The sequence below is a fragment of the Perna viridis genome, chromosome 13 (genome assembly GCF_037379345.1).
Source record: "Perna viridis isolate PV_CMFRI_1.1 ecotype Kerala chromosome 13, ASM3737934v1, whole genome shotgun sequence".
Lineage (NCBI taxonomy): Eukaryota > Metazoa > Mollusca > Bivalvia > Mytilida > Mytilidae > Perna > Perna viridis.
Genome location: NC_142457.1, coordinates 20,997,723 through 21,014,746, shown reverse-complemented (window position 1 = coordinate 21,014,746; position 17,024 = coordinate 20,997,723). Strand labels below are relative to the sequence as shown.

The following is a 17,024-nucleotide window of genomic DNA, read 5'->3' as shown; positions in this document are numbered from 1 at the left end:
TGTAAGACTCGTTCTTGAATCTTGTTCTAACTTTTTTGTACAGTTTTCATTACAAATATGCCATACCAATGGACAATAATTGAAATTTGCTGGTATTAATAATAATATATTGTAAGTTTACCAAGTTTACTGAGATGATTACCAATTCTTAATACATTTAATTGTTGTTATGCCTTTTTTACATACATTAGAGATATGGCTATCAAAGTTCAATTTAAAATCAAATGTTATACCAAGTAGATTTACCACATCCTTTTGAAAGAGGATATCATTTCCATCTAAATTAAAAGTAAGGTTCTCTTTTTGAGTCTTACTGCCAATCGCAATAGCCTGAAACTTGTCAGGATTGGCTTTCATATGATTATCTGAGAACCATTTGATTAAAATACTACTCTCCTGTTCCAGAGTGTTTACAATATCTTGTAGATCATTGCTGCTACACGATGAAGTATTGTTATCAGCATACTGTAGTATATAAGTCACTTATCGAAATAAAGTGAAATATAACGTTAATCAAGATATTAAAAAGGACCGGTCCCAAAATTGACCCCTATGGAACGCCTTTATAAATGTGCAAATAGAACAAATTTTAACACACTGCTTCTTGTTTCTAAGATAAATGTTTAATAATGATAGGGCTTTTTCAGACAAACCAAGATATATATTTTCAAATTCAACAGAAGCAGATCATGCGGTAGACAATCAAATGCCTCTGACAGATCAATCAATATAGCAGCAGTGAACTTGTTTATCTAAATATTTACTTCAATAATTTTTATCAAAATATCTAGACAACTGTAGCCAGGTCTAAAAGCAGACAAGAAAATGTTAAATCTGGTTAAAAAATTCACATATCTGAGATTCAATAGCTCTTTCATAAAGTTATGAATGGTTGGTAGTACACGAACTGGTGTGTAGATTCCTTTTTCTAGTGTGCTGTTTTCCTTGTGAATTGGTAATATCTGTGCTATTTTTAATTTGTCTGGAAAAACTAAAGTTTCAAAAGTCATGTTGATCAGGTTGGTGATTGGATGTTTTACTACTGGTGCAGCATAAAGTTTGCATAGAACCTATTTCAAAATCGTAACTTGTCATCTTGTGAGTATGTAAGAACCCTTCATTAGTTATATTATCATATTGTATTCCAATCCAATTTTAAGATACGATTGCCATACAACGATTGAAATCAAGAATGAAGCTATAGTACAGTACGTGAAGTTCTACATTACCACCTTTGGCCCTTTTTGTTTACATTCACATGTATACTTAATAATGTACATGTATGTGTTGTGTCTTCAAGTAAAAAATTAATGTACGTTTCAGGGGACCACTCCTGGTTAAGGCAATCGGAAGTCCTCGGCCTTTCTAGTTACACAAAAGAAAAACCTCGGAGGCAATAGGCGGAGGAATCTGTCGGGATTTGACCGATCTGATTAATTCTAAAATCATAATTTTACTGGTTAAAATTTTAACCATTACTTTTTTTTCTTAGCTCATCGCTTCGCGCTAAAAATGTTTGAGAGAGTTATTATTCTTTATTTTTAATGATATCTAACCGAATGTTTTAGCCCCACCTGGTGATAGAAATACTTTAAGTCACGTATGGCTACAATTCCGGCAAATTTATCAAAGAGAATTATCCTTTCTATATCTGAGGTTATTTTTAGTGTAGCGAAAATGGCCGAGTAGTTCCGATTGGATGTCGAGGATCCAGATTTTTTTTTAGTTTGAAAATTGGTCAACGCAAGTGATTCTGATCAGCCAAATTAAACAAAAATTTAAAAAAATCTCCATTCCGAGATAGGGCATCGTTCTAAAGTAAAAAAAAAGGAAAATTAAACTATGGAGCTGTATGAACTGATTTTCGGAGCTCTGAAACCCTAGGAACACAATAAATACCAGGTACGGTAGTAAACAATAGGAACAAATTAAACATTTAAAATACGCGTCACAGATGTTTATATTATTAATATAAATCATGATAGATAACCACAGTATAACCACAGTTTTCATTTTGAATTGGAAATTCGCAGGCTAGCTGGAGTTTTTTTTAGTTTCCTTAATTTTACTGATCAAAAAACTTTCATGAAAATAAATTAGTCAGGATAATACTTAGCTGCAGCAATATATATACTATACGGATAAGTCTGGGTAGAGAGCATATAATATAAAGTCCTTGGCCTGGGGGGCTTCAATAAAACCACATCGCCAGATGTTATTACAGTAATTTGACGTTTTAGTCGTGAAAAAGTACAAACAAACAAAAATGAACAACCAAACAAAATAAAACAGTCAAAATATAAAGCAAAAACAAAAAACCAAAAAAATATGTCGTTCTCTCTGTGGGTCTCGAACTCGCGCCGCTGTGACATCTATGCCAATACCGCCTGCACAAAGTCCAGCGCCCTGGACCACTCGGCCACCTTGGCTATATAAATATAAAGGTATATTTTAATATCTGCCCTCTCGCTTGACAGTGCGTGTAGTCTATGACTCATGTTGTCCGTCCAACCATTGCAAATTACAAGTATTACTTCATTACAACAGGTAGGTCATGATCGGGATCTTAACATTTACACAATTCAATCAATTGTGTAGTAAATTGAATGACAAGGGAATGAAAGAATGCCAAGCGAAGAAAACTGGCGTACAGTCGCGAATTATATATCTTACATCCTCAGAGCAAGAGAAGATTTCTTCCAAGTTATCAGGTCAATGGGTCATAAAACGGACCAACTTGAATCTGAAGTAACTAACCAATTCATGGTCCCACAAATCAAGTTCCAAATAAACGCCAAATTACAAAGCTTAAGAAAACAGGTACAGTCCTTCGGTCAGTTATCTGTAACAGAACATCAACTGGTTAAATTACTTCTACAGAAGGTGAGCCAAGAACAGAAACCACTTCAAAGTGTTAAAGCGCAATTCAACGCTTTTCATTTCCAACGTCAACATTAAAACCAACTGTAAACGTTTCGAGAGGTTGTTTTTTTATCAAACACAAAGTTATTATTGGCATCTTATGATGACCCCTCCTTATTCGTCACTAATCTTGAACATATACCATAGGGTGTAGATTTAGTTGACAACACGAAATCTAGCTGTATTCAGCATACACTTTTCCGAATTAAAAATTGCTTACATAACAGTCGGACAGTACACCACACCAAAGAAAATGGTTGTTATGGAGTATCCAGTCGTGATAAGAAAAAAAAAACCTATTAGCTGGAAGTATAAAAACGGACATTCTAAAATTAGACGATAGGGGCGTAATTATGTGCACGCAGAAAACCGACAAAGATGTACAGTTTATTTCTCAATGTGTCAATGAGAGCTTTTACTATGGCAGCCTCGATTCCAGTGAAATTTATAATGGGCGAAAAAAAGGAGACATGATACAAAAAAAAATATTTTTTCACTTGTTGGTTAATTTGATTTATTACACCTGATAAATATCATAAAAACGTCCATTGTAGAGGCTTACGTCGTTTAATTGAAGATATACATGTATTGATTCTAAGTCGACGATGACCCAAGCCATACAAATTTTAATTAGCAATGTAGTCACGTGACCGTGCTACGTCATTAATTGGTACTCAAGTCATAGATCGAGTGGTTGAAATGCGTGGCTTCTGCACTTCTTACGTGATTTCTTCAAGTGATAGTGAAAATATTGAAAGTTTTGGTTTGTCAGCGAATAGATACTTACAGTTGTATCAATTTAAACTACTTCGAGAAGAAAACGATAAACAATGACAAGAATATTTAACTTTTACATATGTGAAGACTAGCTAGACTCCACAGAGAGATGTCACCACTTCATTTCGAAGATTACATAGAAATATTTCATTATATTCTGTCATGTTCGATTGAACTTTTTTACGTAAAGTAAATTAAATTCACATTATAAGATTTAAACTGTTCCGATCTCGATCGTCAAGGAAAATATTGATTTCACCCCTTTTACGTACTCCTGTCAAGTGTACCAGTACTTCGCAATTACAGCTATAGAATAATACGAATATGTTTATTTTCATTGGTTTTTGATAATTCTATTTGAGAACCCATAAAGGTTTCGTGCTGAAGCTTCCTCATGTTCCAAATCTGTTAAATTGCTAAAATTAAATATTTTAACAGACCTATAAAAAATATTGTTCGTATCAGAAAAGCTCCCTTAAACTAGGGTCGCCTTTTATAAATTGTGCATCGTGTCAAATTCTCCATATAAATTGTCTTATTTCAAAAGTATTGCAATTTTATTTAAATTATCGAAGTCATACACCTGTGTCACGAGGCAACGAACCACGTAAAGATTACGAAGCCGCCCACGCTTTCTCTTGGCCATAATTAAGTATACCGGGCTTGTTAATTAATATAACCAGCGGCAAAGAACGAACAATATACAGGGTGTCACTATTTTTTTGTTGCACCCTCCTGTCCAAAAAATAGTGTGCAAAGTAGTTGTATTTTCGCCACGCCTAACGAATATGAAAAGTTGAGAGAAAACGAAAAAAAACTTTAGTCTTCTTACTTTCTAAACACGATTATCGGACCCATACACAGATCATTGAACCACTCTGCATTATATATACAAGCTATTTTTGAAGATTTTTTTCGGGCACGTGTATACATTTTCAATGCACCCATATGGAGATTAAAAATCAATGACGTAGCACTTCCATATATGGTAAGTGTGTGTTACTTCTAGTTTTCATTTATGCATATTAATTAGGTCATCGTGATAACACAAATAAATCATTTTAACTTCATTTAGCGCTAACCTTATGAGAAAAAAATTGTTATACTCGTGTCTAAACATACTCTAGTTTTTTTATAAATATAAACGTTAAATATTTATTATTTTTTTTGGTCATGTCCCCTTTAAGAAGCGCCCTGAAGGTATAGCGGTGGGCAGCAACGGAGACGTTTTCCTGTAGCTAGCCGAAAGCAAGTAGCATAATATTTACAAAATATCATCTAATGGCTTAAAGTACCATATACTTCTAGACGAAAAGGATGGAATAAATTTTCCGAACGACATATCTTATAACAGGGACACAAAACATTTAATGATTGTAAATAACAATTATAACAGCATTGAAGTACATGAATTGTGTAATTTGTAATGAACTAAATATACAAGGAGGGTGTTTTGTTAAGACAATTTTATATTACTAGCATGATTAAAATCAGGAGCGGATATTCAGACGTTCTACAAAATTTGGATGGGGTGGTATCCAGGAATTCATAAAAAAAGGAAAGGTCCTGTCTATCACTTGCTCATTCGATCGTTTCTATATTTCGCACACAGTTGGAGGGGAGGTATTCCAACTCTCTTGTACAAACTAACGAAGAACGTGTAAAGAAAGATAACTCAAACCTAATATTACGGGCATACAGAATTAAGCCAAAAACTTATTGAAATTCAACAGGTTATTAGATACATCTTTTTTCATATATTTTGGACAAGAAAATCCGAGGCGCAGTCGGGGGTAATATGGTCATTTAATCACATGAAGATCAACAAATGACTATTTCTCAAATCAAACTATCAGTTCTGACAATACACACGCCATTGACAAATATCACCATGTTTTAGAATATTTAGAAAGGATAAAAAATAGTAAACATCATTTGTTAATATAAAAAGAACTTTTTGGGGAATATGCTTTCCTCCAATTAAATGTATTTTTTGATAAAATAGAAGAAAAATGTTTTTTTTCAATAAATGTGGTCAACAGTATTCTTTGGCTACCTACTTCAAAAATAGTGTAGAAATATGTCTGATCTGTGAATCTATAATAATAAAAAATGTATGAAAAATGATTTATAATGAAACGTAACAAATGCACCAGCAAATAAACCAAATACAAAATAGTAAATACTTTCTCAGAAATACTTCCAGCAAAAAAAGTTTTTAGTAAATGTAAACATACCTTTAAATAAGCTATGGAAGGTTTCGAAAACCAAAGTAGTACAATTCAAGGTAACTGAACGATGGCAATTCTTCATAGCCAAACCCGTTGCCCTTTTAACTTATCCTTATGCTTTTAATGAATTTATATGATCAACTAGAAATACTGCTAATACCCCTCCCCCCCCCAAAAAAAAAAAATAAATAAATAAATAAAAAATGCACAAAAAATTTGGCACTATTAAGGCTACCTCAAGTTTCTAGTCTAGATTTTATTACCCATACACTTCTATCTTGTTTAAAACATACTTTTCTGACAAGGTTACCAAGTACCTTTTATATTTATTAGTCGATCATCATAACAAATGGTCTGTTTGAAACGATTTTTCAACGAATAAAACTTCCTTGGCCGTTTCCGGCTTTTTTTAAAGAGTAAAACTTCATAACACGGAAACGTAAAATTTGACATTTATACAAATCGGAAGGCAGCTTACTTCAACAGATATGAACGATTCACCAAAGTTTCATAAAAGTTAGTCAAAGTGTTTTTTGAGCAAGTGTGCGAAAACTTGAAAATCTTCCCTTTTTTAAGTATAAAAATTCATAACACGGAATTGAAACATTTGAAATTTATAAAAATCAATAGGGAGCTTATGTCAATAGATATGAACAAGTCACCAAAGTTTCATGAGAGTTGGTGAAAGAGTTTTTGAGTTATTGTCCGAAAACTTGAAAATCCCCCCCTTTTAAGTAAACAAAATTCATAACACGGAAACGAAAAATCTGAAATTTAAAAAAAAATCGAAAGAGAGCTTACGTCAATAGATAATGGTAAAAGCGTTTTTGAGTTACGATCCGAAGTGTGGACGACGGACGGATAACAGTATACCATAATACGTCCCGTCTTTGACGGGCGTATAAAAAGTAATATAATGACACAATAAGACCATTAAAATAAAAAAAAAAAAAAGCGCATCATTTGTGTGCTTAAAATAATCACCAACATCCGAGTGTGGACAGGCGCATAAAGTGCAAATGTACTTTTATAAGTCCTTAACTATCCCACATAAATTTAAGAAAATGAAATATACAACAAACTAGCCATTAAAATCGTTTAATAATAATACATCAAATTCTCTCCATGGAATAATACCTCAACATAAACCACATCGACAACTGAGAACACTAAAAGACAATCACAGAACGCTCGCTGTTACTGAAAGCTAGCTCTGAACATATCAATGTGGAAATTGCAATTTCATCACAAAACGACAATTTCTACATTCATGAAAAGAAAATTGACATTCGAATGAATGGTGCATATACAAACAGAACCTCACGACAATATCCTCCCTGTTTCAACATAGCTTCGATTTCATGCAGTCTTTGTGAGAATCAGGCAGTGGGTGAAATTCACATGATATGGAAAAAACCACCAGTTTGAATTTCTAATTTGACTATTTGAAACATTAGAATCAAGGAGAAAAGACAAGATTTTCTCATGTGGTTTTGGTAAATTGAGTTATAATTTCATTGTTCTAAACACAATAAAAATGAACATTTCCAGGGCAAATAACTCTGTCAAACACCTCATTGTTCTAGCATTCCATAGAACAAATTCTGGGCAAATAAAGTAATGCAGAAATTCAATAAAGGTCTTTTCAAGTAAAGAAAACATTACTAAGTGAAATTCACGTGGTGAAATAATATAGTCAGTTCGGTGGGGTTTTGACTTTCTGCGTCATGTGTTGATACATATGGTTAAAACTGTCTCCAATACCTTTTATTTAAACAAAACCGATACACTTTCACATGCATTTGCCTTATTCAGTATTTGCGGCGTTTTTTTTGTTATGTTGCTAATCTGTGGTTAACGCAATAGGAAGTTAAACTTCCCGCGCTTTTTTACTTTTCTAATGTTACGAATGAACAGTAAGATAGCTTCCGAATGGACTTATTGACAGAAAATCGAAAATAAGAAAAGGGTTCTCGGAACAATGGAATATAAGACTTTTAAAGAATGTCTTGCATTGTCATAAAATTTAAACCGTTACTTTAGTTTCCACACGGATATTATGGCTACTGAAATTCGTTGTAATGGAGATAAAGTCAAAAACAGAGACGGTAAGCGAGCCGGGGTTTTTGGGTTTTTGACCGGATGACTCATGTCAACTTGGTATAGTGACGAATCTGTCTGATAATAGTTTGTTTGGGTGGTTTCATATTTCAGTTTAAAACCAGGATAAGTAGTAATGGGTATGTTTGTGGCTTGTCACGTGTAAATTGCTGAAACTTACTCTTGAACGTATCAGCAGCCAGCGTGTGTATGGCCTATGGGTGATCAGATTGTTCAATTGGGATAACTTTTATTTATTGAAATGTGAACAATTACAGTTACAACCTGCTACTTTTGAAATCCTTTGGTATCAGCAAGGAGTTATATATAGATATATATATAAATCCTTGCTTAAATGCATTTTGAACCTGGATCAACTTGAAACACTAGCTAATCTATACATTGAATCTTATGAAGGGTTTTGAAGCAGAGAGGTTTGATTGTATAATCATGAAAATCAGATGTTTACATGTATGTCTGTTTAGTGCTGAAACATCATTTCCATAAGAGAATATATATCTTAAAGATTGATTGTCATCATGTAGTAGAGGATTCTAAAATTTGTAAAAAGGGGAAGGGTCCAGGCTATCATTAGAGAAGGGGAGGTACTTCAACACCCTATCTACATGTATCTATATATCTGGATAATATAAAAAAGGACTTTGAAACATCATTCAACTCCCAGGTTCTCCGTGCCCTTGAGACCAACCTGTGACATGTATCATCAATTGTTTTTTTCTTCTTGAATAATTGAAATCTATATATATCCTTTCACTTTTCACAGTACTTGTAGACCAAATAATGAAGTTGCAGTGCTGTTCAGTCATTGTTGGCAGAGTTGTTGCCCTTGATTGACAAGGCTTTGACATGACAAAACGTAAAGAATATTGTGTGCCAAAAATTTGATATTGGCAACTACACACACAATGACAAATGGTATCTTTACATTTTGTTTGTGTGGCCTTTTTGTTTTAAAAATGTACTATACTGTACTGACGTCAATATCTTTTTTCTGTTTATTTCAAGCTAAGAAAAAAGATATGTCTGTTTAAGTTACTTACCCTACTAATACCTTATTTTTTCTGTGTACTCCAGAACATTCTTCTTGGTATTTGTTTTAACGAACATGATGAAATGCAGCTAAACTCTTATATTTCAATTCATCACTATTATAGTTAAGAAATGCCCTCATATATTTTTGTATATGGAAGTGTCTGTACATGTATAAAATAACTTGAAACATATGAAATTTTACCTACATCCTCTAATTTTCATTCAGTGTAATCTAAACTGACAAAATTTTTTTCTTGGCCTTTTTCAAAATGTACATGTATTTGTTATAAGATATTGAATCATTCGCCAAACAAATTCCATACATGATATGAAACTTGTAATTCAGTATACATAGTTTTCTTATTCTAATTCTATTGGGGAATTACATTTTACTGGGTTTTGTAGGAATACAAGTTGCACTACTTAAATTTCACCAGACACTAAGATTTTTATTATATTTGCCTTCAGAAATTAAACATTTCCAATTTGTTCATATGAAGATTTTACAGCTTTGTATACATAAACAATAGCAAATACTTGCTGTATCTTGTTTTGATCAATTAACCTGCTTATTTATATAAAATATAAATATAATAAACATAACTTTAATTGATCCTGCTTGAGAGGAAAGTAAAGAAAATATATGCTCCTTATCTTTTTATAAACACAATTATGACTGGTAGTATCTGTTTCTGTTGATATTGATCAGGGATTATTGAAGGACTTGTACTATATGTATTATAGATGTACATGATGTACCAGGTTTTAGTGGTGAGCTTACATGATGTGAATTGTTTAAGAGCTCTGCATTAAGCATTTGAGAATCAAATTTACAGTAAAGTTATTAGTTAAATGCTACATGTATCTTTTATTACATTGTAGCTATTTTTCATAGATTTCATGAGCAAATAATGTAGACTTCAAGGGTACTTGAGCCAAAATGGCAATAAAATGTTTAGGGTAGGCACTTAAAACTAGGGTAGGTAGGATAGCAGGAAACATATTAAATTTTTTTGGCCTAATCATGACATTTTCCAGACCTCTGGAATTGTTTTTTGTCATTTCATGCATTTTTTAAGACAACATGCAGCTATGTTGATATACATGTAGTGGTGTTCAGTGTATATTGTAAGAAAAATACAAAATATATCATTTCTCACAGCTTATTTTGATCACCGTTAAAAGCAGGTTCAGGAAAAAAACATGACCAAGAATGCACGATGACATAAGTCGTTAACTGTGTAAACAGTCTTTCTAACATCCTGTTTAAGAACAAATTATTTGATTACGTAATTTTTCAGATGTAATCACTCACATGTACATGTACATAACAATGGTATATTTTGTAGTACATTATATTATACCCTACCAGTACTATTGTACATGTATAAACTTGAAACTCATGATAAATTTTGCAGTATCTTTTCCAAGACTTAAAAAAAAAACAATACTTATTTTTTCCTGGACAGTTTTCTTTTTAAATTTTATTTTATTGGCCAAATATATATATACATGTAAATATGTGGTCTGTAAGTGTTTCTGAATAAAAATATAATTATATTTTATGGGTTTTGGCATGAATCTGCTCCTGTCTGAATGTTACATGGACTGGTACTTAAGTAGTTTGGGAATGTTTTTCCTCTGGTCTGGACCTGATTACATTGGCAACCAATAACACAGAAACACAGACTGATCAAAGGATTTAAGGGTTCTGCTGATTGCTGTGTATCCTAAACCAAAATTTTCTGTTTTTTTTTAAACTATTCTCATGAGGGCGATATTAAATCTGCTGTCTATAGCCATGCAGGCTGATATGCAATAAAATGTATATACATCAACCATTCAAAGCCCCATGATTGTCTCTTGGTAGGGAAGGTTTACAATATGTTTAAACAATTAAATCACTGGAATTATTTTGATGATCAAAGTTTCACTTCCTGCTATCAGATCTATTACATCTACTTTGATCACCACTCTGGGGAGTATCTACATTAATTGGATGTATTTTGTGTATTACTCCTTCTAAGATTCAGTTATAATGACTGAGAGAAGTATCTACGTTAATTGGATATATTTTGTGTATAACTCCACCTAGGATTCAGGTACAGTGATTAGTGTATTACTCCAACTAGGACTCAGGTATAATGGTTGGTGTATTACTCAACCTAGGATTCAGGTATAATGATTTGTGTATTACTCCACCTAGGATTCAGGTATAATGATTGGTGTATTACTCCACCTAAGGCCCCGTGCAGGTCCGGGTGTTAAAAGAATAGGCCTGTAGCAGCGCTAAGCTTGTCTTAAATGCGACTAAATAGTGCTCAGAACCTTAGCCGGGGGCTAGGGCGCTCTGCCCACAGAGCATCTGGGATGTGTGCCCCATGTGGTGGAATGGGGTACCCCTGGCGTGTTACATGCTGGGGTTGTCAGGCTATAATACGAAAAATCTGACCGCAAACCATAGTGGTGCATCGTGTTGGGAAAGATGCCACGTTCCTCGCACGTTAAAGAACCCTACTGTGGTATTCTCCCGGAGTAGGAACCATAGGGTTCCGCCACAGGAGGCTAAATTGCCCGACCCTATCCACCTCTCCTTATTTCCGGTGGCAATCAAAATTTGTCGACCCCATTGTCCTTTTGTCCCATCACTTTTTCGTTTCATCATCATTTCATGTTCAGTTTATCATTAATTTCATTTTCATCGTCTGAATATAGCTGAAATATTGCTGCTCGGACGTTAAACCCCAACAAACAAACAAACTCCACCTAAGATTCAGGTATAATGACTGAGAATTAGTCAAACTTCATAACAGATTAAAATTTTTGTACAAGTTCAGCACACTCACTAGTTCTTGCATCTGGGGGTACATGCATGACCTTTAAATATGGGGTACAGATATTTTTTTATGAAGGGTACAAATCAACATACTCTCAGTCCGATTGATATTTCATTTATGATATAATTAAATATTGTTCTCAAATATTGTCACATTTCGGCATTGAGTATTCTGTCCTTTACAAAAGACCAGAAATTGAAATACTAATAAAATAGAATATTGTTAATGTACTTGCACAAGGTTTTGGCTCGTGAAATTATACGTATATGATTTTTATTGCTGAAAGTCCATCTGAGATTCTTCCTATTCTCTTCAGAACTTATTTACATCTACTTTGATGGTTTCTGTGGGGAGTACCTTCTATTTTATTAAGAAGTATTTGTTAGATCACTCCACCAAAGATTTTGGCAGTGAAAGGTACAGTGGAAGTGCTTGTACTTTATTTTATGGGTTTATATTTTTGAATTTGTTGATTTGTTAAATACAAAAATTGGAAATTTCTGTTTCATTAAGGACCACATTTGAAATTTGATATTTGTTGAAGCCATGGAAACTGGTATCCAATGAACAATAACACTTTTAAATTATTTTGAATCCCATGAAATCAAAGTCTATAAGTTGAGGATTCTATATCCCAATTGGTCCACTAATCAGTCGATCAGTCAGGCCAGTCTATTGATTCTATATCCCAATTGGTCCACCTATCAGTCAATCAGTCAGGCCAGTCTATTGATTCTATATCCCAATTGGTCCACCAATCAGTCGATCAGTCAGGCCAGTCTATTGCATTGGTCCACTAATCAGTAGATCAGTCAGGCCAGTCTATTGCAGGCTCATATGATTGTCAGTCATTTTCAGTGAAATTAGATTTGGTCCTGAATTCATTTCCTGAAAATTCTAACTAAACATCCAGAGGTATTTACAATAATGGTCAAATAAGAATAGAAAATTCTGTGGATCAAAATTTTTGTAAAGATTTTAGTTTATATAATGAGTCTAAATCCGTCAGTCTGTACACAGCCAAATGTGCTTCATATGAAATGTATGATAATTATATGATGCTAAATGAATATGATAGTCATATAATTATCATTTGATTCTCATGATATGATAATTTTTGCTTGGAAATATTTTAGAATCATATGTTTTAGATAAACGTATGATAATCATGTGATCATCATATGATAATCATATGTACATTGAACATATATAAATGATTATCATATAATTCTCTTTTCATATGATTATCATATGTGGCACATTTGGCTGCTTTAGATTACTTTGCTTCAAACCATCATGTGATTATCATATGCTTCAAACCATCATGTAATTATCATGTGCTTCAAACCAACATATGATTATCATATGCTGCAAGAGTAATCAAGGGAACCAAAATTCTAGAGGAAATCAAAAGAATGTAATCCAGGGACAAAGACCAGACATGGAAAACAGACAAACACAACAAAGAACATAAAGTAACTAAAATAATACATACAAAGTAACAAAAGTAAATGAGCAACTTGGACTCCTGTCTGCACTAAAAACCATCATGATTATCATGTGTGTTACATTTGACTGTGTTCCTTAATAGTAACAGTTTGAACTCTGTCTCCATGATGGTGGACTATCTTTGACTTTTGCTGGATTAATGACCCTAATACATCTTCATGAAATTCCTGATTTTTAGTTGGAGTTACATTTAATGTTTAATTTTACCAGATTTCTAAAGACTCAACTCACATGGGATGTACAAATCAATAAAAATATATCAAATATGATTAATTGCTCTGTACTATGTATACTATGCTATAGACAGAAGTCAGTTTGATGCAGAATGGATCTTATTTCATTGTATTTAGACGGATCATTGCAGCCAGTTTGTTGAACTTAGGAAGGAGTTTCGGAGGACATTTTTTTTCATATTTGTACATATGTATGCCTATATCTTCAGAACTTCATTATGTGTCAGTTGGATATTGTTTGGGAGGTATCTTGAAAAAATAGCTTAAGTCTTTAATTAATTTCAACTAGTCATTTTATTTTACTCAATAAGGTATATTTGTACTCCCACTCAGTATGCAGAAATCACTTTGTCTGTCTGTCATTCTCTCCATCTGTTTGTCAGTCTGTCCCTCAGTTAGTCATTCTGTCCATCAGTTTGTCATTCTGTCCTTCTGTTTGTCAGTCAGTCTGTTTGTCTGTCAGTCTGTTCTTCAATTTGTCAGTCTGTATGTCAGTTTGTCATTCTGTTATTCAATTTGTCAGTCTGTATGTCTGTTTGTTTGTTTGTCTGTCTGTCTGTCTGTTTGCCATTCCGTCCATCTGTCCTTCTGTTTGTCAGACTTTGTCAGTTTGTCATTCTGTCCATCTGTCCTTCTGACTGCTTATGTCTGTTTGACAGTCTTTTTATTTGTTCTTTAGTCTGTTCATCAGAATTTGCTTGCAATTACAGATGGGGCATACAGTTTTGGTTGCATTCAGATATTACCGTCCTGTTTGACTCTGGGGTTATACATGTTCTTAGCACAACAACACTTGCAACTTTGTGTTACAAATTCGAATACTTGTACCTTGTTAAGTGGCAATAAACAGTATTGGTATATCATCTGTATAAATACCATGTATGGAAAGTCATATAAAGTAGGCAGCAAAAACACCCCTAAATGTTCCTCGTTCTGTTCCTAACCCAAGACCCTCAATTTCTGACATACATGCGTGGGACATTTTAAATTTCACTTACATTGGCCCAGGACATTTTGACTGTTGTATTCATTAACACTTTTCAATCAGATCATTGATTAAAAACTTGGAAAAGTCCAGGAACATTCAGCCTTTGAAGAAAATTTGAACCCCAGTACATTCTTTTACCACTTCTTTAGACATTCTGATTTGAAGTTGCAGAAAACATCCCCAAGAGAACCTAGTCCTATATCCTGATTTGATCATTTATCATGGGTCATGTAGATGGATCTTCTACATTGAGTTGTTTGGGTGGCTTCAAGGTTATTTAAAATAATGACAAGACAACCTTGAAATTTCAATCATTGGGTATTAAGTTAACTCTTGGTTGAAGTGTCCATTTCTAGGTCATCTTAAAAGTTTAAACCTATTACAATGTAATCATTTTAATAATCTGCATAAGTATAAGTGTTTGTAAGAATCAGGCAAAATAGGAAAAATCAGAAACATGCATGACAAAACCCCACAGATCTGACAATAAAATATCACTCCTTGATGCTTTCTTTAACTGAAAAGACCCATTATTTGATCTCTGCATCATTAGATTTGCCCAGAAATTTTTCAGTAGAATCTTAGAAAAATGAGGTTTTTGTCAGAGTTATCATTGAAATGTTCATTTCCAGTGCATTTCTATGATATTGTAACTCAATGGTCCAGCATGATGTGGAAAATCTTGTTTGTTTTCCTTGATTCAGATGATGTAAATAGTCAAATTATACTATCAAAATGGTGTTTTTTTTTCATAGCATGTTTCATCTACTGTCTGATTCTTACAGAGACTGACACTTAAATGTCAAAATATATTTTATACTGTTTAATGTGGTAATAGAGTATCAAGTAGATATTGCACTTCTCACTATATATCATGTGTTTATTTAAATTTTTGATTTTTTTCAATTTCATTGTTATTATATGATACCTTGCATTAAGTTGCTTGTCTGTCCATCAGTCAATCCACCCATCCGTCCGTCCATCCTTCCGTCCATCCATCTGTCCATCTGTACAACAATCCATCCACCCGTCTGTCCATCAATCCTTCCACCTATCCGTCCATCAATCCATCCGTCCATCAATCCATCTACCTGTCCGTCCATCCTTCCATCCGTCTGTCCATCATTCCATCCACCCATCCGTCCATCCATCCATCAATCCATCAATCCATCCACCTATTCGCCCATCAGTCTTTACATCCGCCATCTCCATCTGTCCATCCATCAATCCATCCATCCGTCTGTCCATCAGTCCATCCACCCATCTGTCCATCAATCCATCCACTTGTCCGTCCATCAATCCATCCACCCGTCTATCCATCAATCCATCCACTCGTCCATCCATCCGTCTGTCCATCAATTCATCCACCCACCCATCTGTCCATCCATCCATCCATCCATCCATCTGTCCATCCGTCTGTACATCAGCCATCCGTGTGTCTGTCTGTCAGCCTGTTCCCCAACTGTTTCCTAGACGATAGCTTAAAAAGGTATTTAAGGATCTTATTCAAACTTTACATTTATTGAATTTCATAAAATACAGAGCAAACACACACATTTTTTATTGCGGTATTGAATCATTTAATGTCCCATTAGATGCCCAATTTTTACCCAATAACATCAAAAAGTTTGGGCTATAACTTAGTTGTCTGTCAGTTTTCATGCTTTTGGTTTCTGCTCTTGTTTTCTAGCTTGAACACTGAGTAAGCATTTATGCGTGAACATAATATTCCTTGTGTTTTAATCTGTATCAACGAATTTACAACCATGAAAGTGAATTTGTAGCCTTTGGAAGTAATCACATCATTGTAATCTTTACATTAATACTCCAATAGTTGATGCAGTCAATATGATTGATTTCAGAGGAACAAAAATCAGACATGGCTTCATGATTAAATTCTATTTAACTATACCTACCAATTCTTTTTGATCAGTTATATTAAAACTTAATTGACAACTTCTTTGTAAGAAGCAGGCAGTGTTCATGAATCATTGTCTGAAAAATAAATACAACACTGCTTTGTAACATGGCAGCATGACTTTTGATGTGCCATATTTTTCAAATAATAAGCTTTACATGGAACAGATAATTCAATGAAGTAATATATCTTTACATTTGTTTTCTCACAGTCCTATAGATGTATGAGGGATTAGGTACACTAAGGCTCACATTTGGCTTGACTTGAAATTAGAAATTTGACATGGACAAGTTTTTTATTTTGTTTAAAATTCTTTAAATTAATGATTAAAGAATGTTCTACCACATTTATAAGCATGTTATATTTCCATGATTGGAAATTTTATGTGAAAATCAAGCAAATCAGCAAATTTTATGTAAAATTGGACACTTTTTGCATATTTTTTTTTCAATTTTT

The 17,024-nt window shown here is 33.6% G+C and overlaps 1 protein-coding gene across 3 annotated transcripts in view; it reads left to right on the top strand.

The window, feature by feature from the left end:
* Positions 1–7,841: 7,841 nt before the first annotated feature.
* Positions 7,842–17,024, top strand: part of LOC148599901 (cyclin-dependent kinase 14-like) — a 57,697-nt gene continuing 48,514 nt past the window's right edge. For 2 of the 3 annotated variants that reach the window (XM_088557159.1, XM_088557161.1), the window contains exon 1: positions 7,842–8,038. In XM_088557159.1, coding sequence (XP_088413285.1) covers positions 7,990–8,038 — 49 coding nt within the window. In that variant the 5' untranslated portion in view covers positions 7,842–7,989. Of the gene's footprint in view, positions 8,039–8,087; positions 8,171–17,024 lie in introns of those variants that run through there. The other variant, XM_088557160.1, reaches the window with a different exon arrangement.